Source organism: Mesoplodon mirus, assembly GCF_964341445.2.
Source record: "Mesoplodon mirus genome assembly, chromosome: X".
Taxonomy (NCBI): domain Eukaryota; kingdom Metazoa; phylum Chordata; class Mammalia; order Artiodactyla; family Ziphiidae; genus Mesoplodon; species Mesoplodon mirus.
In genome coordinates this window covers 45,823,469-45,848,237 of record NC_138981.1, presented here as the reverse complement: position 1 = coordinate 45,848,237, position 24,769 = coordinate 45,823,469, and the positions used below count along the sequence as shown (strand labels likewise).

Sequence of the window (24,769 nt, the reverse complement as noted above, 5' to 3'; positions counted from 1 at the left end):
TGCTCTAGGGATTACAAAACACATACTTTTCACAGTCTATTTAGAATCATTATTTTACCACTTTAATTACAATGTAAAACCCTTTCTAGCATTTTGGGCCCTTTACCCTCTCCACTTTATGCTATCATTTCCTTACATATTACATCTACATACACTGAAAATCCCATCAGAAAATGCTGTAATTTGCTTTCAATCAAAATTCAGGAGAAGAAAAATAGTCTATTATATTTACGCAGATTTTTACCATTTCTGTCTTCTTCCATCATTTGTAATGTTCCACTCTCCCTTCTGGTATCGTTTCACTTCTGTATGAAGAAATTCCCTTAGCAATTCTTTTTCAGCAGGTCTGCTTGCTATGAATTTTCTTAGTTTTCCTTTATCTAAAATTGTGTTTTAAATTTTACCTTCATTCCTGAAGGGTATTTTTTTCTGGATTGATAAATCTTTCAACATCTGAAAAATTGTTTGTTGCTTCTTTCTGATCTAGAGTTTCTGATAAGAAATCTACAGTCATTCAAATCATTGTTCCCCTATACATAATGCATCATTTCTCTCTGAATGCTTTCAAGGTTTTTTTATTTTTATTTTTCAGTGGTTTTCTTATGATGTATCTATCTATGGGTTTCTTTTGGCTTATCCTGGTAGGGATTTACTCATTTTCTTGAATCTGTAGGTTGGTGTATTTCACCGAACTTGGGAATTTTTCAAGCCATTATTTCTTCAAAGATTTTTTTTTTCAGCACTGCTTCTTTCTCCTTTCCTTCTGGATCTCCAGTGGAATGACTGATAGACCTTTTATCATTGTCCCATGTGTCCCTAAGGCACTGTTTATTTTTTTCTAATCTTTTTTTCTTTTGTTCACATTACATAATTTCTATTTATCTACCTTCAAGTTTATTGACTCTTTCCTGACATCTCACTTCTGCTATTAAGCCCATCCATTGAGGTTTTTTTTTTTAATTTCAGTTATTGTATTTTTCAATTCTGAGTTTCCACTTGTTTTCTACTTCTTTATATCTATTTATCTAATTAGACTCTGTATTTTAACATTTGTTCCAAGAGTGTTTATGCCATTCGAGTTTTTAATAGTAGCTGATTTAAAGTCTTTGTCAGATAAGTGCAACATCTGCATCCTCTTGTTAATATCTGTTGATTGCCTTTTGCCATGCAACTTGAGATTATCGTGGTTCTTTGTATGCCTGGTAAATCTGGAGTATATCCTGGACATTTTGAATATGACATTATAAAACTCTAAGTCTTGCTTAAATTGTATGGAAAACATTTATGTTTTTGCTTTAGCAGTCAATCTGATTAGGTTCAGGTCACATGTTCCCACCAGCCTTCCATGGGCTGATGGTTCAATGTCAGTTCAGTTTTCAAAGCTTTTGCAGTGTTATTCAGATCTGTCTGGTGTGTGTGTGTGTGTGTGTGTGTGTGTGTGTGTGTGTGTGTGTGTGTGTGACTAAGTGGTCAGACTGGAATCTAGATGGATGCCTGTTATCTCAGTTCTTTGGTATGCTCATTGGGATCTGATCAACATAGGCACAGATTAGTGGTGGGTATCTAGGAGCTCATTAACAAAAAAACATTATGGGGTCACTTTCCTGAACTCCTACCTCTCCACAGTCTCCCCAGTGCTACTCCATTCCTGGGACTTCCCTTTCAGTCCTCCAGTTGGAAATTGTTCACTTCTGCAGCTGTGCCACATCTGGAAACAAGCAGTGGGAAAAGCGAGATTAAAAAAGGCAACAGTGTGTGGCTTAGCTCTCTTGTGGCCAGAGCTCCATCAGAGACTAAGCATTCCCCTCTCCAAGAGTATTGGTTCCTGAAGGCTCTCACTGCTGCCACTGTTGCTGCCACTGCATGATTGCCTGAGGGTTGGGATGTGAGAGAAGAGAAATAAAGGGAAAAATGGAGGATTTCCCCCCTTCTCTCACTTCTCAAGCAAGAACTAGAGGGCTTCTCCTAGAGTTCTCTGCCTGTAGTACAGTACTCACTTCCAGGTTTCCAAATGCATTAAGTTCAGGTCAGGGAATGGGGTGGGGGGTGTGGGAAGCTCACCATTTTTTTTGTTGGCTTCTCAAATGCTGGTGTCCTTCTTCAATCTTCCTGCAGCTACTTACTTTTCAGAACTCTCAAACAGCTGTGCCATGAATTCTGTCCAGGTTTTATGATTGTGCTCAGTGACAGATAAAGAGTAGCAAGTACTTAACCATCTTACCCAGAACTGTAATCTAGAATCGAATTTTAAATAAATCACTCTGTTGGTTATATGGAGGGTGAAGTAGAAGGGAACAAGATTGAAGATGGGGAGACCAGTTAGGAAAGTACTCTAGTAATCTAGGCAATAGATGAGATCTCAAACCTGGGCAGTAATAATAGAGATTATAATGAAAATGCCAATTCAAGAGATATTTGGGAGGTAAAATTGATGAGACTTAACGAGGTCACTCTCTTACAAGGCCATAATCGAAATATGTAAGAAAGGAATTGACAGTGATCAAGACTGATGGCTCCATTAAAAAATACTTAGGGATAAATATAACAATAGAAATATAAAAGTTACACTCTGATAACTATAGAACATTGTTGAAAAGAAAGACTTAAATAAATGGAAAGACATACCATGTTGTAGTATAAGTCCTGACATTTGGATTTTCTCTTTTTTGTAATGCAAATGTCTGACTTAAGCTTTGATTGCCCAGACATCCACTTCAAAGAGGCACCCACTTCAAAGAGGCACCCACTTCAAAGATGGCTACCTCAAAAATCACATTGCTAGTCACCCCCACCCCAGTTCCTATTCCTTTGTTTTAGCAATCTTGCTTGATTAAGATAATGACCATTTGGGCTGCTTTCTTTTCTCTTCTCTAGCTTCAAATTCCCCTCTTCTATTTTAAATTCACCAATAATGAGTGAGGCCCAGAATCCCTAGGTTCCCACTTTCAATAAAAGCAGCCCGCTAGGCTTGCTCACTCATTCTCTGTCTCTCTGTATGTCTCTCTGTCTCCCTCTCCCCTTTCTGTCTCTGTGTGTGTCTCTCTCTCCCCCAACCCTTGACCTTGCTGTGTGGCCCCAGGTGTGCTGTGTATTTTCCAGGACCTGTAAGCAAAAAACTTAGTCTCCTTCAAAGTTTTTCTGATGGTTATTGCTGAGAGTATCTTGCAATCATAAGAACCACAGGGCAGGTCAAGCCACAACATTGGTTATGAACAGGATGAGAAAGACATGTTCATAGATTAGAATATTTAATATGGTTAAGATGGCAGTTCTCCCCAAACTGACCAATAAATTCAATGCAATCTCTATCAAAATCTCAACTTTCTTTTCAGAATTGACAGACTGATGCCAAAATTCATATAAAAATGCAAGGGACCCAGAATAGCCAAAACTATCTTAAGAGGAATGAAGTTGAAGAACTCACATTTCCCAATTTCAAAACTTACTAAAAAGCTACAATAATCAAAATGTTATGGTACTGGCATAAGAACAGACATATAGGTAAATGGAAGAGAACTGAGAGTCCAGAAATAAGCTTTCACATTTATAGTCAATTAATCTTCAACAAGGGTGCCAAGATAATTAAGTGGAGAAAGTATAGTTTTTTCAACAAATGGTACGGGGCAACTGGATATGTTACCAAGGCTGTTGCCCCAGAATCATACCCCGTCCCTTCCTGGAATGGAAACCATGTGCTGTTGTCTAAGTTTCAGGAGGAAGCTGCAAAGAGAAAAACAAGAACTTGTTAGAACCAGCTAGGCCCAATATGGTGGAATATTTGACTTCCAGTAGGCCTTGAGCCTCACGATATGCTCATTATAATACATTAGTAGGCTAAATGACACACCCACCAGTGCCTTGACAGTTGACAATTGCCATGACAACAACCAGAAAAGCCCATACAAGGACTAAAAAGGAGTGTTGCCTCAGTTCTGGTCCAAACCACACTTCTGTTCTCAGATAAATCATGAATATTCCTCCCTCTCTTTCCAATTCCCTCCATTTTACATCAACCCTCCTATATATATGGTGTCTCCACCCAAATTGGGTTGAGAAGCTGATTTGCAAACGAGGTTCCCACTTCCCCATTCTTTGGCTATTGAATAAAGCTTGTGCTGTTCCAGTCTCAGCATTGGTTTCATTACTGTCGAATCTGATCAGAAAAAGAACCTCCCTGGCCAAGACAACAGGACTTGGCCTGGGTTAGGACCCCGGCGTGGGTCCAGGCGACCAATTCAGTAACATGTCCACATTCAAGAAAATGAAGTTGGACCCCTATATCACACCGTATACAAAAATTAATTCAAAATATTTAAGACCTAAATGTAAGAGCTAAAACTATAAAATTCCAAGAAGAAATACTGGCGATAAATCTTCATGACCTTAAACTAGGTAATGGTTTCTTAGATAAATTAAACTCATCAAAATTAAAAACTTTTATGATTCAAATAACACAATCAAGAATGTGAAAAGACAATCCACAAAATCAGAGAAAATGTTTGCAAATCATATAAATGATCCAGATTATATAAAGAATTCTTACCACTCAATAATAAAGAAATAAATAACCCAATTAAGAATGGGCAAATAATTTGAACAGACATCTCTCCAAAGAAGATACATATATGGTGAATAAGCACAAGAAGAAAAAATGTTCAACATCATTAGCCATCAGGGAAATGTGAATCAAAACCACAGTAAGATACCACTTCATGCCCATTAGAATTGCCATAATAAAGACGGATAATAAAGAGTGTTGGAGAGGATGTGGAGAAATTGGAACCCTCATACACTGCTGGTGGTAATGTAAAGTGGTCCAGCAATTTCCCTCTTCAGTATATACCCAAGAGAAATGAAAACACATGTCTACCCAAAAACTTGTACATGAATGTTCAAAGCAGAATTATTCATAATAGCCAAAAAGTGGAAAAAATCCACATTTCCATCAACTGGATAAACAAAAGTGGTATATCCATACAATGGAATGTTTTTCAGCAATGAAAGGAAATGAAATACTGACACATGCTACAACGTGGATGAACCCTGAAAACATTATGCTAAGTGAAAGAAGCTAAACACAAAAGGCTACACATTGTAAGATTTAATTTATACGCAATGTCCAGAACAGGTAAATCTATAGAGACAGAAAGTAAATCAGTAGCTGTCTAGGGTTGGGGGGTGGGGATGGGGACTGACTGCTACTGGGTATGGGGTTTCTTTTTGGGGTGATGAAAATGTTCCAAAATTAGACCATGGTGATAGATGTACAACTCTGTGAATATACGAAAAACTATAAAATTATACACTTTAAGTGGGTGAATTGTATGATATATGAATTATATCTCAATAAAACTGTTAAAAATCCGTAAGGTTACAAAGAAAACCAGTTATACTGAACTAGAAGAATCAAAATATAAACACAAATTCTTGATAAAAAATGGATGTGCTTCTTTAGAAAGGCATTAAACAACAAGATCCAGATCTAATAATTACCTTAGTTCTGAAGTAATGATGAGTGTAAAATAAATTTTGAGACGTGCAATGATTATAACAAAAATGACTGATGGTTCTACTAGCACCTCTAAAGAACAATGGAGTTGGAAAAAAGGAGAGGAAATAAACCAGTTGTTTCCCCGATGAAGCTCCAGGATTAAAAAGCAGGTACAAACAAGACACTTCCTTTTAGTGAGGCTGGAGATTTGCAAGACAGCTTCCAGCCTAGTGCTTTTAGCATGTTTACACATAGTTGGCTGTACCAGCCAAATCACTGCCAAGCAGCTTGGACCTCTGTGGCTGTACTCTTTAGTCATCCTGAAAGGCAGTGGGATGGAGCAAGAGGGAACCTAATGATATCTGGTCATCAAGGCAAAGCATGTTGGGAGGGAGAATGGAAAACTGACACAATGGGTAAGAAAGCACTAAGACTATTTGCAAACAAAGCGACCAACAAGGGTTTAATCTCCAAAACATACAAACAGCTCATGCAGCTCTGTGTCAAAAAAACAAACAACCTAATGAAAAAATGGACACAAGATCTAAATAGACATTTCTCTGAAGAAGATAAACAGATGGCCAACAAACACATGAAAAGATGCTCAATATCACTAACTGTCAGAGAAATGCAAATCAAAACTACGAGGTATCACCTCACACTGGTCAGAATGGCCATCATCAAAAAGTCTACAAATAATAAATGCCGGAGAGGGTGTGGAAAAAAGGGAACCCTGCTACACTGTTGGTAGGAATGTAAACTGGTACAGCCACTATGGAGAACAGTATGGAGGTTCCTTAAAAAACTAATAATGGAACTACCATATGATCTAGCAATCCCACTCCTGGGCATATATCCAGAGAAAACCATACTTCGAAAAGATACATGCACCCCAATGTTCACTGCAGCACTATTTACAATAGCCAAGACATGGAATCAACCTAAATGTCCATCGACAGATGAATGTATAAAGAAGATGTGGTACATATATAATGAGCCATAAAAATGAATGAAATAATGCCATTTGTAGCAACATGGATGGACCTAGAGATTCTCATACTAAGTGAAGTACTGAGCCCACATGCTACAACTACTGAAGCCCGTGGGCCTAGAGCCCATGCTCCGCAGCAAGAGAAGCCACCACGATGAGAAGCCCATGCACTGCAACAAAGAGTAGCCCCCACTCACTGTAACTAGAGGAAGCCCGTGTGCAGCAACAAAGACCCAACGCAGACAAATAAATAAATAAATAAATAAGAAGAATGAAATAATGCCATTTGCAGCAATATGGATGGGCCTAGAGATTATCATACTAAGAAAGTCATACAGAGAAAGACAGATACCATATGATATTGTTTATATGTGGAATCAAAAAAATAATACAAATGAACTTACTTACAAAACAGAAATAGAGGCATAGATGTAGAAAACAAACTTATGGTTACCAGGGGGGAAAGGGAGGGAAGGATAAAATTGGGAGATCAGGATTGACATATACACACTACTGTATATAAAATAGATAACTAATAAGAACCTGCTGTATAGCACAGGGAACTCTAGTCAATACTCTTTAATGATCTATATGGGAAAAGAATCTAAAAAAGAGTGGGTATATGTACATGTATAACTGATTCACTTTGCTGTACACCTGAAACTAACACAACATTGTAAATCAACTATACTCCAACTAAAAACAAAAAGAGACTCACAGATTTCGAAAACAAACTTATGGTTACCAAAGGGGAAACATGGAGGGGGTAGGGATAAATTAGGAGCTTTGGATTAACATACACACACTACTATATACAAAATAACCAATGAGGATCTACTGTATAGCACAGGGAACTCTACTCAATATTTTGTAATAACCTATATGGGTAAAGAATCTGAAAAAGAACATATACATATATGTATATGTATAACTGAATCACTTTGCTGAAACTAACACAACATTGTAAATCAACTATACTCCAATAAAAGTTTTTAAAAAATAAAATTTGAGGAAACAAAAAAATAAAAAGTTTTTTAAAAAAAGAAAGCACTAAGATGTCTAAGGGCATGGCATGCTCTCCCTCCTGTGTCCAAACCTTCAGAAAAGGAGATATGACCAGACTAGCATGGGGATTCTTGGGTCAGAATTGGGGAGTCTTCAATGACTGCCCCCTCTACCAGATATCCACCTCCAGGACTAATTTTCAAAATATTTGACAAGTGATAACAATCGGCCACAGAGCAATCACAACAGTTGCCAGCCACAGTACTAGAACAGAGTCTTGGAGGTCTCCTGCTATGACAGACATTACTTGATTCAGTTGCTAGATTGTGGGGAGGTCCCAGAGGTCCTAGAGGCAAGATTGAGGCAGTGGCTCTTCATCAACCGGCACAAAAGATGTTCAAGTCCTCTGTTAACAACTGAAGTACCTGTACCAGTACACATTACCCCAAAGATAGGGGAGAGAGAGAGAGTAGAACCTCCTTAAAGCTTTATGAATGAAGGACTGAGCAACTGGTTGATGCTTACATTCATGGGACATCTTGCTGATTTCACAGGTGGAAATTTCTCCTCTTGACTGAAGGACCAAAAGAGACTTCAGTGCACCAAAGTTTTTTTTCAAATTTAGACTCTAGAAAGCCACCTTACTACAAAAGTAGGGGTACATTTCAGTGACAATCCTTATCCCTACCTTTTCATCATCTAGGAAGAAGCAAGGAAAGCTGGCAACCTGAAATGGGGACCAAAGGGTATTGGCCCACGCTTCCAGCTGCCCCAGATCTGAACACTGAGGCCTGTCGGGTAGTGGGGTCTCTTTGGACTACCCCTCCCACCACCAGGATCCTCCTTCTACAGACTCATTCATCAGTTCACACCTAGCTCAATTCCTCTTCCTGTGAAGAGAAAGTCTCCAAACAGCGAGGGAAATTGGATAAGCTAGACCCTGAGGCACAGCCTTTACTAGGCAGGAAAGAAACAGGGCTACGTGTGGGGCTCCTGAGCAATAAGAAGGGAAGTGAGCCATTTTAACAACAACCATTAATTTTTATTAAATTTCTAATCAAATACAACAATAATTTCTTCTCTTTCATAAAAAACACAAATATTTACAACATTATCAGTTTGGGAAGAGATAAACAGTAAAAATGAAGAAAAGTGATGAAAAGACAAATTCAAGGACAGAATAAATACAGCTTATTTACACGCCTGCCTGGCCCTGGTGGCTGCTGCCAGAGTACCAGGCCCTCAGCCTCAGAATTAGCAGCAGTTCAAAATCTCCTCCAGTTTCAACATGTCCAAGGGTGGGATTTGGGTGACTTCAAAGAAGACCCTGCAAAAGGAAGAGGGGTCTGCTCAGTGTAAAATAGCCCAAAGCAAGCAGGCTCCATGGAATAAGTGGGACATAGGCCCTTGGTTTCCTATCTTGCTTTAACTCTGGAGCATAAATTAAGGTAAAAAGTACCTGAATCTTTCTTTTCCCTTAAATGAGGTTAGTCTGGGCCTCCCCATGACTGAGTGCAAACCCAACCTCAACTGGAGCTTGGTACTTACCGGTGGGAATACTTGGATTGCACAGTCTTGAGCCTATTGCCCAAACACAAAGTCAGCAGGACGTTCAGCTGCCTGACCAAGGGGTGAAGATCAGAGGTCTTGTAGCCACTGTAATACTCCAGGGTAGGAGCCTGGAAGAAGCAACATGGACAGTGACTTTTACAACAGGAAGCAGACACTTCGTGTCTCCAATACCCAAATCCAAACTTCCTATCCATAGTACAGGCAGGGAAGAAAGTCAAACAATTCAAAGACTCATAGAGCACAGACACCGACCAATAATTATAGGGTACTGCCTAGAAGACTACGTTCCAGCTGCAGGCTAGTGGTATGGCTATATCCATATGCACCAGCTGGATATTAGCCCTAGCCATAGGTATTTAAACTGAAATCCACCAAAGAATTTAAGGAACAGGACTGACTTTGTTACTTACTCTCAGGTTAAGAGCCAATGGCCAGGCAAACCTCAGAACAAACTTGAGGTCCCAACTAAACAGCCAACAGGAACTTAAGGCTGTTCCTCCTCTCTGGCTCAAACAGCTATCATTTCATGCATTCATTTTCTCAGTCAACTTTAAGGATGCCTACCATGTGGCAAAAGGAATATAGCAGAGTGTTTAAGAGCAAAGGTTCTGGAGGCAAACTGCCTGGGTTCAAATTCCAGCTCCATTAACAGCATGGCCTTGAGCCAGTTACTTAACCTCTAGGTGTCTCAGTTTCCAAATCTGCCAAATAGGGACGATTAAAGTAATTACATAATAGGCTTAAATGAGTTAACAGACATAAAGCACACGGAAGAGGGTCTAGCACATACCCAAACAATGCTAGCTAGGATATTACGAAGCCCCATACAGGATGCTGGGAATACACAGATGACTAAGAGATGACTAAGGCTCCTGCCCTTGAGGAGTCTGTAGTCTAGTGAGGGAGACAGACATGCACACAGAGAATTACAAAATGTGTGGGAAGTGCTACAATGGAAGGGAGCATGGACAGTGGAGCAACAGAGCTGCAGGACCCATGAATTTTGGCTGGGAAAGTCACAAAAAGCTTTGCAGAGGAGGGCACATCTTCAATAGGTACTGAAAGTCTAGTGGGAGTTCCACAAGTAGAGAAAAGAAAATTCATTATTCTGTGAAGCAGTGGCTTTCTTAAAATGTCTTAAATTATTTTCCCTGAAATCATGTTTTCCCAAATATCTTACCTGGAAGCCCAAATATCTTACCTGGAATTGGGGGCGGGAACTAAGAAGCCCACCAATTTGGATCCCTTTACCTTTTACATGGCCCCTGAGATACTTCTGCAGGAATCCCAGGGCTCTACTGAATACTCTTTGGAAACCACTGCCACAGGCAAAGGGCAGTCATTGGCATGCTGAGCAAGGGAGTAACACATGGGATAACACATCATATTGGGTGTGTTAATTAAGATTAACAGCCCTACTGTCACTGCCCCAATTGTTCACATTGTTCACATTGTTCAATTGTTCAACTGTTCACTGCCCCAACGCTTCACATTGATTATTATAAAAGCCCACTCACTGGTGTTGATACGTTCACATACGCTCTCTCATCTAACATACCTTCTGTAATGCTATATACTAGTACTGTTTCCAAAACATACAAACAGGAAGATGTCACTCCCCTGCCTTAAAAACTTGCAGTGCCATAGTGTAAAATGGATCTTTCAGCATGGCATCAAAGGCCTCTCACAATCTGACCACACTCTACCATTCTGGTCTCACCTCTCACCATTGCCTACTCATACGTCCTCTTCTCTATCCATAGGAAATGTCTTATTCTGCCCTGAATACATCACACTGTTTTCTTATTGCCTTCACATCTTTTCAATTATTGTTCCCTCTGCCTAGAATGTCTCTTCTCAAGGTTCCTACTCATCTCTCAAGACCCAACTCAAAAGTCACCTCCTCTGTGAAGCCTTTCTCATCTATAGCAGTACATATAGTGTAGAGGACTGTGGAGCCAGACTACCTGGGTTCAGATCAGGGCTGACACTTAGCTGATACTCACTGGTACAGCCATGCCAAGTGTTAAAACACTGAAATATTTTTATACTGGTTGGCAAGCAGTTTGCTGCCCTGAGCCTCTCAACTGTCCTCCCTCAGGACCTACCAGCCTTCCCCAGGATCCAAGGGTAAAAGCCTGGGTCAGCATGGGGCCTCCAAGATCATGGCTCTAGGGCTACCGCCACATCCATTCTGATTATAGAGTAGGTATATTCTTTGAACAGACTCCTAGTTCCCAAAGCCTAGCTCTGCCTCTCATTAGCCAAACACGGGCAGTTATTTCTTATCTGTACAATAGGGATAATAGTGCTGATCTCATAGGGTTGTTGTGAAGATTGAGTTAATAGACAAAGTGTTTAGTTCACTGTCTAAGCACTCAATAAATGCTAGCCATTATTATTACGTATTCTTTCTCATCGTCATCCCTGCCATTTACTTAATGCTTTCTCTGTCCCAAGAAATTTCAGTGCCTTGTCCAAGTTCACACAACTGTTTATAGGGTTCTTCCTCAGCACACAGAGGTTTCTCCATCAGTAGTGGTGCTAGAACTTCTAGGCCGCAGGGGCTTAGGAGTGGTTGGGAAGAGTATGCTCATTTGCAAGCATACTCTTTCTATTGGATTGCACGTTACACGTCAATAAAAATTCATAGTTTTCTAAAGTTGCTTTTATTCACAATTTTTTATAAAATTGAGAAAGCATCAAATATGCATTTTATTTGTATTGGGTAAGGAGGCTGTGGGGGCCTTCCTCCTCAGAGAAGAGCACAACAGTATATCTCTGAGTCCCCTGTTATACACATGGACAGTTGCTTTCACTACTCTGTTCTCTGGGTCAGTGCTTTCCAAATCCTGTTCCAATGAGCTCCCTTGGGGGGCCAACCTTGCTGAGGGGACTGCAAGGAGCAGGGATGGAATGGGGTCAGGCAAGAAGTGGGTCCACCCCACCCCCTGCTGCAATCAGAATAATTTCACATTAGTCTGTTTTGTGATACTGGGCTTTCAGGTAAGCTGTCTTTGGAAGAAAGGGTACTGTGATGAAGAAAAGTGAAATAAAATACTTTAAAACCATGGCTCTAGAAACCCTTTAGGCAGCCAGGCCCTTAAGATGTCAACATGTTAAAGGATTCATAACGGCAGGTATGTAGTAGTTTTGTCACAGGGTTTCCCACAGCCATAGTTTACACCTTCCTCCTGAGCTGACCCTGTGCTTTTAAATCCCTATCCCTGGGACTTTCCTGGTGGTCCACTGGTTAATAATCTGCCTTCCAATGCAGGGGACGGGGGTTCGATCCCTGGGCAGGGAACTAAGATCCCACATGCCGCAGGGCAACTAAGCCCATGCACCGCAACTACTGAGCCCACACACTCTGGAGCTCATGTGCCACAACTAAAGAGAAGCCCGCATGCTGCAATGAAGAGCCCACATGCTGCAACTGAGACCCGATGCGGCCAAAAATAAAATAAATAAATAAATATGTTTTTAAAAATCCCTACTCCTTCTTCCCCACCTCCCACAAGTGTTTACCAAGTGTCCGAGCTTCTTCATGTAGAGGGCCAGGAGGAAGGAGCCAGCAGCTAGCTTGGAAGCCCTCTCCTGGACATAGTCGTATTCCTGCAGGGTCATTTCACAGATGAAGCGGGACAAGGTCAGTGTCTTCATGTTGGCATGGACACACTAAAGGCAGGAAGAAGACTGGCTCAGCAATCAATTCAGAACACTGGCACCAAGCAGAAAACCCCCTGCACTCACTCACTCCAGTTATCCCACCTTGGGCCTAAATGGCTCTCTGCCTGAACAATGTACCTCTTTTGCCACCATGACTCACACTAAGGACCCTGCCCCCAAAGCACAGAATCTTTAGGAGGGGGGATTATGAAATTGGCAATGGTATTTGCCATTTTCAGGGTTTTAAACCAAATTATCAAGTGTGATTGTGGTACCCTCCACCTCCCCTTTCTGTACATGTCATCCTTTGAAGAGCCGAAGGCCTCCAACTGTTGACTTTTCACTGGGCTCCAGACTAGGAGGTATTCCATGCTCCAAAAGAACTCCTTCCCTTTTCTTGTTTGAATATATGTGTGTGTGTGTGTGTGTGTATACACACACACACACACACACAGATCCTACAACAAGACACACTTGTATAATACAAAGTGACTTCCCCTATAACCAATATTCAGGTGAAGGAAGAGAACTTTGACAGCATCTCCCCTAAACTTCCCAAGTGTCCGTTCCTGATCAAAGAATCTTCTTCCCCTCCCCTACTTGGCCCTCACCTCACAACTTTATAGGCATACCATGGAAATCTGCAATTTTCTTCCCCCCACACTCCATAAAGATTGCCAATCTAGGAGGGTGGACTGAAGAAGAAATTCCCCTGTCCCCAGTTGTCCCTTTCCCTTTTCCTACGACTCAAGCAGCCACTCTGAGAATGGAGGGGACAAACCCAGCAGTGGGAAAATGAAGATGTACCTCCCCTGTCTTACCTTAGCATATCTGCGCAGAAAATGATAGGCGATGGGAATGTTGATATCATATCTGAGGGTTTTTAGGATGCTGATTTCCATGGCGAGCATCTCATCTCGCTTATAAATATCATCACAGATGTACAGGAAGTCATCCACACAAGGTGGGCAGGTCTCCTATGGGTGGAGAGGAGAGGCAGTCACAACCAGGCAAAGACAGCCCACTCCTCTCTGCTTGGAGATGAAAGGCAGGGGAGGAGAGGGGTGAAGGATAGGGGGTAATAACATTCCCTGGCATGAACCTTCAGGGTAGCTCTGAGAGCCAGCTTCTGGTTTTTGAGTAGTACATCTGAAAAACAAAATCAGAGAGATAGGAGGAGAGAGGATAGGGCCTCTTGGGGTAGATTCTTATAGCACTGGAAGCGGCATAATATGGCACAGGGACTGGAAGCACTGATCTCTCTTCTAATGAGTGAGAGCCAGAAATAGGAAATCTAAGGCCTACTCTGGGGGGAACAGAGGGAAGGAGACCACAGGAAGGGAGCTAGAGATGGAAAATAAGCCCTCACTTTGTTTTCTTGTCTAAGGAATGAATAAGGATGTTTGGGAGGGGGCACTGCTGGGGTAATAGGCAGTGAGGGACAGAGAGAGATAGGCACAGAGGGAACCTAAGCAGAGACTGAAGACCAAGGGATGGGAGATGTGCAAGAGGGCTAGACTGGGAAGGGCCAAGCCAAGGGTGAGAAGAACGTCCCCCCCTCCACAATCTGGGGTACCTTTCCATGTCCTGTCCTCTGAAGGTTGAACCTTAGTTTTGGGGAAAGAACTAGGAGGCAGGAAGACCCCTGAATCTTTTCTCTAGCTGCACCTCACTGCCCACTCCAGCCTTCTTCTCACACCTTTATTTTCAGATCACAAACTGGACCAACATTCTGGGTTTGCAGACAGGGAAATTGAGGCCCAGAGAGAGGAAATGACTTGCTCAAGGTCACATAGCAACCTAGTAACAAGACCAGGACAAGAAACTCTCCCTTCCACTGCTCTACTCACCAGTGGCTCCTTCCTTTCTTCTCTTCTCATATCATCTCCATACCTCCCCTTGAAAAAGTCTCTCTGTACTTCTCAATCCTGTGAGGGGAAGACACCCCTGCTCCAAAAAACTTAGTGGAGGTCCTTTGTCCTGATAACCAGAAGAGGGGTGCTCCTGGTTCCAAAATTTGCTAACGAGAGCACCTTGCACACTCCTTCTCCCTCCTGCTCTTCATTGCCCAGGAACCCCCAGCTGCTTTTTTAACCCCCTTGAGGCTGAAACAGGGAGCACTTAATTAAGCCACAAGGACATCCCTAGGTAGGTGGAGGGAGGAGGAGAGAGGGAGAGACATAAAAAGAAAAAGGAAGGGGAGCAAGGGAATGAACCAGGAAGCCAGTGAGCAGGGAAGGAAATGAGCTAGAGAGCGAAGCAGGGAACAAGGGAGAGAGTGAGGGAGGAGGAAGGGAAAGAGGAAGAAAGGGAAGGAGGAGGCTAGGGAGCAAGGGCAGGAAGGAGGGAGGGAGGATGAGAAGGAGGGAGAGGACCAAGGAGAAAAGGAGCCAGGGAGGGAAAGAGGGTGGAAGGGAACAAGCATGAGTGGGTGGGAGGGAGTGACCAGGGAAGTGAATGAGAGGGAGCTGAGCAGAGAGGGAGCAGGGAGTGAGGGGGAGCAAGGGAACCAGGGAGCAAGAGAGTAGGGAAGGAAGTGAGCCAGAGAGGGAAATGGGGAAAACGAGGGAGGGAGGGAGGGAGGGAGGAAGAAGAGAGAGAAGGAGGAAAAAGGAAGGAGACAGGGAGGGAGGGTGGGAGGAAGTTAAGGTGGGGGGAGTCACGGTGCCAGAGTACCATGGAGCAAGGATGGGAGATATGGAGGGAAGGAGCAAACAGGGAGGGAAGAGAAGGAACCAGCAGAAAAGGAAGGGTGAGGGAGGAGGGGAAGAGGAAGCAAAGGAGGAGGGAGGGGAGCACACACTAGAGAAGCAACAGGGAGGAGAGGGAAGGAGGAGGAAGGGAGAGAGGGAGTGACAGAGGGAAGAGCATTAGCTAGGGAAGGAGAGAAGAGAGTGAACAAAGGAAAGGGACAGGAAGGGAGGAAGGGAGGGAGGGTGGAGTAGGAGGGAAGGCATGATGGGGTGGGTAGGTGGGTGGGAAGGCATGGAGGAGTGAGGGATAGAACCTGGGTGGAAGGGAGAGGGTCACGGAAGGAGGGATCAAGTGAGGAGGGGAAGGAGTGAGCGAGAGGAGGATAGAGAAAAGGAGGGTTAGAAAGAGCAACAGAGTGGGTGGGTGGGATGGAGGGAGGGGCCCAGCATGGAGTGAGCGAGTGTACAAAATAGGGATTGAGGGATCAAGGAAGGGATTGAAAGAAGGCTAGAGGGAGGAAGGGAGCTACCGAGTAAGGGCAGAAGTGGAGCAAGGGTGGAAGTGGAGAGAGAGCAGGAGTGAAGAGAGGGTGGAAGTGCAGTGAGGGCCGGAAGTGGAGTGAGGGCTGGAAGTGGTGAGAGAGGGAGGCAAGTAAGGAGCAAAGGAGGGGTGGAGTTAAAGAGGGAGGTACTGATCGAGGTAGGAGCTAGTGAGTAAAGGAGAAAGTGAAGAAGGGAAGCAGAAAGCTAGTTAGGGATAGAGCTGAGTAGGAAACACAAAGACGAATCCACAGTTCTAAAGGTTTTTGTACTCATAAAAGTTGCTACTTCTCTGTTTCTAAACCCTAAGGTTTTATACTATTAGCCTATCTGAAGGAAAAATGAGAGTAGAACAAGATCATTTAGCATCTAAGGAAGAAGAAAAACTCAGATAAAGTAGTTAGATGGATACGGTTATGAAGGAAAGGCCAGCTACATGCTTTTATACTGCTACTTCAAAAATAACTAATTTACTTGGACTCACTACCATCTACACCAGGCCATTTTCTCTTAAATGTCTCCAGCACCTAGATTTGGAAATGCTTCCTTATATGTGCAATTCAAGACTCCACTAGACGGAGGTGGAGTTGCTGGAAGAAGAAAATGGGGTGGGGACAGAGAATTATGGTCCAGAAAGAAGCTTTAAAAAGAACAATCCATTTAACAAGGAATATGCCCACCTACACACATCTTCAAAGAGGAAAAGGGAGAATTTTGTTGACGCCAGGAAACAAATACACCACCATTTGCACCCAACACCAGTTTCCCTGCTTAGGAAGACAAAAAATCAGTAGGAAAACTTATTTGTGTGCATGTATATAATTGTATACCCACACAAATACACATATGTGAATGTATACACATGTGTATATATATGTATATAATACATACATATACACACACATTATACATATGCATGCATATACATATACATACATATGTAAATGCACATACATACATACATACATACATATATATCTGGCTTGGATAGAAACCGATTGTTTAGTTTCCTCCAGGTCCTATGGACTCAGGCTCACCTCAAATTTTGCTGCAATCAGAAAAGCAGTGGAACCAAGGAGTTGTAGCTTGTCCCTCTTGCATATTACCTCCATAAGGTAGTGATCTACCAGCTTCACTGCCAAGTACAGGGTCTCATGACTCATCTCAAAGGTCATCTGGAGGAACACACAAACAGGGCAGGAATCCACATATTGTCCAACTCCCAAGGCACATCCAGATAGGTGTAACTACCTGGTCTGTGGTATTGAGGACAGTGGTGCTACCAGGCCTGGCCAGCTGAAACTCTGCTATGAATGCAAGAACTCATTCAGTTAGGGGCCTATATCTCTAGTGCCTTTGAGGACCCTGGCATTATCTATCCCTACACATTTGGGTAAATGACCAATCTTACATCAGAGGGAGATGCTCTGCCTTCTCTATGAGCACCTTGAGTGAACACACCCTCTCTCTTTCATCTCCAAAACTTAGATTCTTGCTTTCCCCATTTGCTACTTTGTAGTGTAAACTCTGAAGGTTGACGTTTTGTAATGCAAGTGGCTGACTTAAGCTTTGATTGCCAAAGCATCCACTTCAAAGAGGCATCCAGATATTAGGGAGACATCTTCAAGATGGCAGAGGAGTAAGACGTGGAGATAACCTTCCTCCCCACAAATATATCAAAAATACATCTACATGTGGAACAACTCCTACAGAACAGCTACTGAATGCTGGCAGAAGACCTCAGACTTCCGAAAAGGCAAGAAACTCCCCCATGTACCTGGGTAGGGCAACAGAAAAAAGAAAGAACAAAGACAGTAGAATAGGGACGGGACCTGCATCTCTGGGAGGGAGCTGTGAAGGAAGAAAAGTCTGCACACACTAGGAAGCCCCTTCACTGGCAGAGACGGGGTGTGGGTGGGTGGGGGGGATGCTTCGGAGCCACAGAGGAGAGTGCAGCAACAGGGGTGCAGAGAACAAACCAGAGAGATCCCCGCACAGAGGATCGGTGCCATCCAGCACTCACCAGCCTGACATGCTTCTCTACTCACCCGCCGGGGTGGGTGGGGGCTAGGAGCTGAGGCTCCGGTGTTGGAGGTCAGATCCCAGGGAGAGGACTGGGCTTGGCTGAGAGAACACAGCCTGAATAGGGCTAGTGCGCCACAGCTAACAGGGAGGGAGTCTGGGAAAAAGTCTGGAACTGCCTAAGAGGCAAGAGACCATTGTTTCAGGGTGCAAGAGGAGATTCAGAACACCGCTTAAAAGAGCTTCAGAGATGGGCACAAACCGCCGGCTACCACCGCAGACAACAGAGATGGGCATGAAATGCTAATGCTGCTGCTGCAGCCACCAAAACTCCGTGTGCAAGCACAGGTCACTATCCACAGCTCCACTCCAAGGAGCCTGTACAGCCCACCACTGCCAGGGTCCTGTGATCCAGGGACAACTTCCCCAGGAGAACAAAAAGCACGCCTCAGGCTGTTGCAACATCACTCGGGCCTCTGCCTCCACAGGCTCACCCCGCCTTCTATACACCTTCCTCCCCCGGCCTGAGTGAGGCAGAGCCCGCTAATCAGCCACTCCTTTTTTTTTTTTAACATCTTTATTGGAGTATAATTGCTTTACAATGGTGTGTTAGTTTCTGCTTTATAACAAAGTGAATCAGTTATACATATACATATGTTTCCATATCTCTTCCCTCTTGCATCTCCCTCCCTCCCACCCTCCCTATCCCACCCGGCTAGGTGGTCACAAAGCACTGAGCTGATCTCCCTGTGCCACATGGCTGCTTCCCACTAGCTATCTATTTTACGTTTGGTAGTGTATATATGTCCATGCCACTCTCTCACTTTGTCACAGCTTACCCTTCCCCCTCCCCATATCCTCAAGTCCATTCTCTAGTAGGTCTGTGTCTTTATTCCCGTCTTACCCATAGGTTCTTCATGACCTTTTTTTTTCTTAAATTTCATATATATGTGTTAGCATACGGTATTTGTTTTTCTCTTTCTGACTTACTTCACTCTGTATGACAGACTCTAGGTCTATCCACCTCACTACAAATAACTCAATTGGGTTTCTTTTTATGGCTGAGTAATATTCCATTGTATATATGTGCCACATCTTCTTCATCCATTAATCAGATGATGGACTTAGGTTGCTTCCATGTCCTGGCTATTGTAAACAGAGCTGCAATGAACATTTTGGTACATGACTCTTTTTGAATTATGGTTTTCTCAGGGTATATGCCCAGTAGTGGGATTGCTGGGTCGTATGGCAGTTCTCCTTTAACCCCCTCCTGTCGACACCAGAGGGCAACCTACATTCAGAGGAAGGGCCAAATCCAAAGCTGAGCGCGAGGAGCTGTGCAAACAAAGAAGAGAAAAGGAACTTTCTCCTTTCAGCCACAGAAGCAGCAGATTAAACCTCCACAATCAACTTGATGTACCCTGCATTTCTGGAACACCTAAATAGACAACGAATCACCCAAAATTGAGGTAGTGGACTTTGGGAATGAAGAGGAAATAGGCAGTCTACCTGAAAAAGAATTCAGGATAATGATAGCAAAGATGAACAATCTTGGAAATAGAATGGAGAAAATACAAGAAACGTTTAACAAGGACCTAGAAGAACTAAAGAGCAAACAAAAAATGATGAACAACACAATAAAAGAAATTAAAAATTCTCTAGAAGGAATCAATAGCAGAATGGATTGAGACAGAGGAATGGATAAGTGCCCTGGAAGATAAAATAGAGGAAATAACTACAGCAGAGCAGAATAAAGAAAAAAGAATGAGAAGAACTGAGGACAGTCTCAGAGACCTCTGGGACAACATTAAACACACCAACATTTGAATTATAGGGGTCCCAGAAGAAGAAGAGAAAAAGAAAGGGGCAGAGAAAATACTTAAAGAGATTACAGTTGAAAACTTCCCTAATATGGGAAAGGAAATAGTCAATCACATCCAGGAAGCAAACAGAGTCCCATCCACGATAAATCCAAGGAGAAACACGCCAAGACACATATTAAACAAAGTATAAAAAATTAACTACAAAGAAAAAATATTAAAAGAAGCAGGGAAAGCAACAAACAACATACAAGGGAATCCCGATAAGGTTAACAGCCGATTTTTCAGCAGAAACGCTGCAAGACAGAAGGGAGTGGCAGGACATATTTAAAGTGATGAAAGGGGAAAGCCTACAACGAAGATTATTCTACCCAGCAAGGATCTCATTCAGGTTCAACAGAGAAAATAAAACCTTTAGAGACAAGCAAAAGTTAAGAGAATTCAGCACCACCAAACCAGCTTTACAACAAATGCTAAAGGAACTTCTCTAGGCAGGACAGAGAACAGAAGGAGAAGACCTACAATAACAAACCAAAAACAATTAAGAAAATGGTAATAGGAATATACATATCGATAATTACCTTAAAGGTAAATGGATTAAATGCTCCCAACAAAAGACACAGACTGGCGGAATGGATACAAAAACAAGATCTGTATATAGGCTGTCTACAAGAGACCCATTTCAGACCTAGGGACACATACAGACTGAAAGTGAGGGGATGGAAAAAGATATTCCATGTAAATGGATATCAAAAGAAAGCTGGAGTAGCAATTCTCATATCAGACAAAATAGACTTTAAAATAAAGACTATTACAAGAGACAAAGAAGGACACTACATAATGATCAAGGGATCAATCCAAGAAGAAGATATAAAAATTGTAAATATTTGTGAACCCAACATAGGAGCACCTGAAAACATAAGCCAACTGCTAACAGCCATAAAAGGGGAAATCTACAGTAACATAATCATAGTAGGGGACTTTAACAGCCCACTTTCACCAATGGACAGATGATGCAAAATGAATATAAATAAGGAAACACAAGCTTTAAATGATACATTAAACAAGATGGACTTAATCGATATTTATAGGACATTCCATCCAAAAACAACAGAATACACTTTTTCCTCAAGTGCTCATGGAACATTCTCCAGGATAGCTCATATCTTGGGTCACAAATCAAGCCCTGGTAAATTTAAGAAAACTGAAATCATATCAAGTATCTTTTCCAACCACAACGCTATGAGATTAGATATCAATTACAGGAAAAAAAACTGTAAAAAATACAAACACGTGGAGGCTAAACAATACACTACTAAATAACCAAGAGATCACTGAAAAAATCAAAGAGGAAATAAAAAAATACCTAGAAACAAATGCCAATGAGAACACGACAGCCCAAAACCTATGGGATGCAGCAAAAGCAGTCCTAAGAGGGAAGCTTACAGCAATACAGTCCTACCTCAAGAAACAAGAAACATCTCAAATAAACACCCTAATCTTACACCTAAAGCAATTAGAGAAAGAAGAACAAAAAAACCCCTAAAGTTAGCAGAAGGAAAGAAACCATAAAGATCAGGTCAGAAATAAATAAAAAGAAATGAAGGAAATGATAGCAAAGATCAATAAAACTAAAAGCTGGTTCTTTGAGAAGATAAACAAAAAGGATAAACCATTAGCCAGACTCATCAAGGAAAAAAGGGAAGAGACTCAAATCAATAGAACTAGAAATGAAAAAGGGGAAGTAATAACTGACATTGCAGAAATACAAAGGATCATGAGAGATTACTACAAGCAACTCTATGCCAATAAAATGGACAACCTAGAAGAAATGGACAAATTCTTAGAAAAGCACAACCTAACAAGGCTGAACCAGGAAGAAATAGAAAATATAAACAGACCAATCACAAGCACTGAAATTGAGACTGTGATAAAAATCTTCCAACAAACAAAAGCCCAGGACCAGATGGCTTCACAGGCGAATTCTATTAAACATTTAGAGAAAAGCTAACACCTAACCTTATCAAACTCTTCCAAAATATAGCAGAAGGAGGAACACTCCCAAACTCATTCTTCAAGGCCACTATCACGTTGACACCAAAACCAGACAAAGATGACAAAAAAAACAGAAAACTACAGGGCAATATCACTAATGAACATAGATGCAAAAATCCTCAACAAAATACTAGTAAACAGAATCTAGCAGCACATTAAAACTATCATACACCATGATTAAGTGGTGTTGTATTTATCCCAGGAATGCAAGGATTCTTCAATATATGCAAATCAACCAATGTGATACACCATATTAACAAACTGAAGGATAGAAACCATACGACATTCTCAGTAGATGCAGAAAACCTTTTGACAAAATTCAACACCCATTTATGATAACAACTCTCCAGAAAGTAGGCATAAAGAGAACTTTCCTCAACAAAGGCCATATATGACAAACCCACATCCCACATCATTCTCAATGGTGAAAAACTGAAACCATTTCCACTAAGATCAGCAACAAGACAAGGTTACCCACTCTCACCACTATTATTCAACACAGCTTTGGAAGTTTTAGCCACAGCAAAAAGAGAAGAAAAAGGAATAAAAGGAATCCAAATTGGAAAAGAAGTAAAAATGTCATTGTTTGCAGATGACATGATACTATACTGAGAGAATCCTAAAGATGCTACCAGAAAATTACTAGGGCTAATCAATGAATTTGGTAAAGTAACAGGATAAAAAATTAATGCACAGAAATCTCTTGCATTCCTATACACTAACGATCAAAAATCTGAAACGAGAAATTAAGGAAACAGTGTCATTTACCACTGCAACAAAAAGAATAAAATACCTAGGAATAAACGTACCTCAGGAGACAAAAGGCCTTTATGCAGAAAACTATAAGACACTGATGAAAGAAATTAAAGATGATACAGACAGATGGAGAGATATACCATATTCTTGGATGGGAAGAATCAATATTGTGAACATGAGTATACTACCCAAAGCAATCTACAGATTCAATGCAATCCCTGTCAAATTACCAATAGTGTTTTTCACAGAACTAGAACAAAAAAAATGCAATTTGTATGGAAACACAAAAGACCCCGAATAGCCAAAGCGATCTTGAGAAAGAAAAATGGAGCTGGAGGAATCAGGCTCCCTGACTTCAGACTATACTACAAAGCTACAGTAATCAAGACAGTATGGTAGTGACACAAAAACAGAAATATAGATCAGTGGAACAGGACAGAAAGCCCAGAGATAAACCCATCCACATATGGTCACCTTAACTTTGATAAAGGAGGCAAGAATATACAATGGAGAAAAGACAGCCTCTTCAGTAAGTGGTGCTGGGAAAACTGGACAACTGCATGTAAAAGACTGAAATCAGAACACTCCTTAACACCATACACAAAAATAAACTCAAAATAGATTAAGGACCTAAATGTGAGGCCAGACACTATAAAACTTTTAGAGGAAAACATAGGCAGAACACTCTATGACATAAATCACAGTGAGGTCCTTTTTTTTTTTTAATTTTTTGCCTTATAACAAATTTAATCAGTTATACATATACATATGTGAGGTCCTTTTTGACCCACCCCCTAGAGAAATGGAAATAAAAACAAAAATAAACAAATGGGACCTAGTGAAACTTAAAGGCTTTTGCACAGCAAAGGAAACCATAAACAAGACAAAAAGACAACCCTCAGAATGAGAGAAAATATTTGCAAATGAAGCAACTGACAAAGGATTAATCTCCAAAATATACAAGCAGCTCATGCAGATCTGTATCAAAAAAACAAACAACCCAATCCAAAAATGGGCAGACCTATATAGACATTTCTTCAAAGAAGATATACAGATTGCCAACAAACACATGAAAGTATGCTCAACATCACTAATCATTAGAGAAATGCAAATCAAAACCACAATGAGGTATCCCCTCACTCCAGTCAGAATGGCCATCATCAAAAAATCTACAAACAATAAATGCTGGAAAGGGTGTGGAGAAAAGTGTACCCTCTTGCACTGTTGGTGAGAATATATATTGATACAGCCACTATGGAGAACAGTATGGAGATTCCTTAAAAAACTAAAAATTGAACTGCCATACAACCCAGCAATCCCACTACTGGGCAAATACCCTGAGAAAACCATAATTCAAAAAGAGTCATGTACCACAATGTTCATTGCAGCTCTATTTACAATAGCCATGACATGGAAGCAACCTAAGTGTCCATCAACAGATGAATGGATAAAGAAGATGTGGCACATATATACAATGGAATATTACTCAGCCATAAAAAGAAATGGAGTTATTTGTAATGAGGTGGATGGACCCAGAGTCTGTCATACAGAGTGAAGTAAGTCAGAAAAAGATAAACAAATACCATATGTTAACACATATATATGGAATCTAAAAAAAAAAAAGGGTTCTGAAGAACCTAGGGGCAGGACAGGAATAAAGACGCAGACGTAGAGAATAGACTTGAGTACACGGGAAGGTGGAAGGGTAAGCTGGGACGAAGCGAAAGAGTGGCATTGCCAATATATACATATATACACTACCAAATGTAAAATAACTAGCTAGTAGGAAGCAGCCACATAGCACAGGGAGATCAGCTTGGTGCTTTGTGACCACCTAGAGGGTTGGGATAGGGAATGTGGGAAGGATATGCAACTGGGAGGGGATATGGTGATATATGTATATGTATAGCTGATTCACTTTGTTATACAGCAGCACCTAAGAATGTAAAGCAATTATACTCCAATAAAGATGTTAAAAAAAAAAGAAAAAGAGGCATCCACTTCAAGGATGGCTATCTCCAATGAACACAGTGCCAGCCCCAAGACTAGATAGAGTCAGGCCACCTCCCACTGAGGCTTCTTTGTTTTAGAGATCTTGGTTGGTTTTGATAAGTGACCATTTGGACTGATTTTTTTCTCTTCCCAGGCTTTAAAT

General features: G+C 41.6%; 1 protein-coding gene across 3 annotated transcripts in view; it reads right to left on the bottom strand.

Moving 5' to 3' along the window:
- Positions 1-8,563: 8,563 nt before the first annotated feature.
- CCNB3 (cyclin B3) overlaps positions 8,564-24,769 on the bottom strand; it is a 72,610-nt gene continuing 56,404 nt past the window's right edge. For all 3 annotated transcript variants that reach the window (XM_082610186.1, XM_082610188.1, XM_082610187.1), the window contains exons 8-12: positions 16,999-17,136; positions 13,550-13,705; positions 12,588-12,737; positions 9,036-9,166; positions 8,564-8,814 (exon numbers count right to left, since the gene is read on the bottom strand). In XM_082610186.1, coding sequence (XP_082466312.1) covers positions 8,742-8,814; positions 9,036-9,166; positions 12,588-12,737; positions 13,550-13,705; positions 16,999-17,136 — 648 coding nt within the window. In that variant the 3' untranslated portion in view covers positions 8,564-8,741. The remainder of the gene's footprint in view (positions 8,815-9,035; positions 9,167-12,587; positions 12,738-13,549; positions 13,706-16,998; positions 17,137-24,769) is intronic.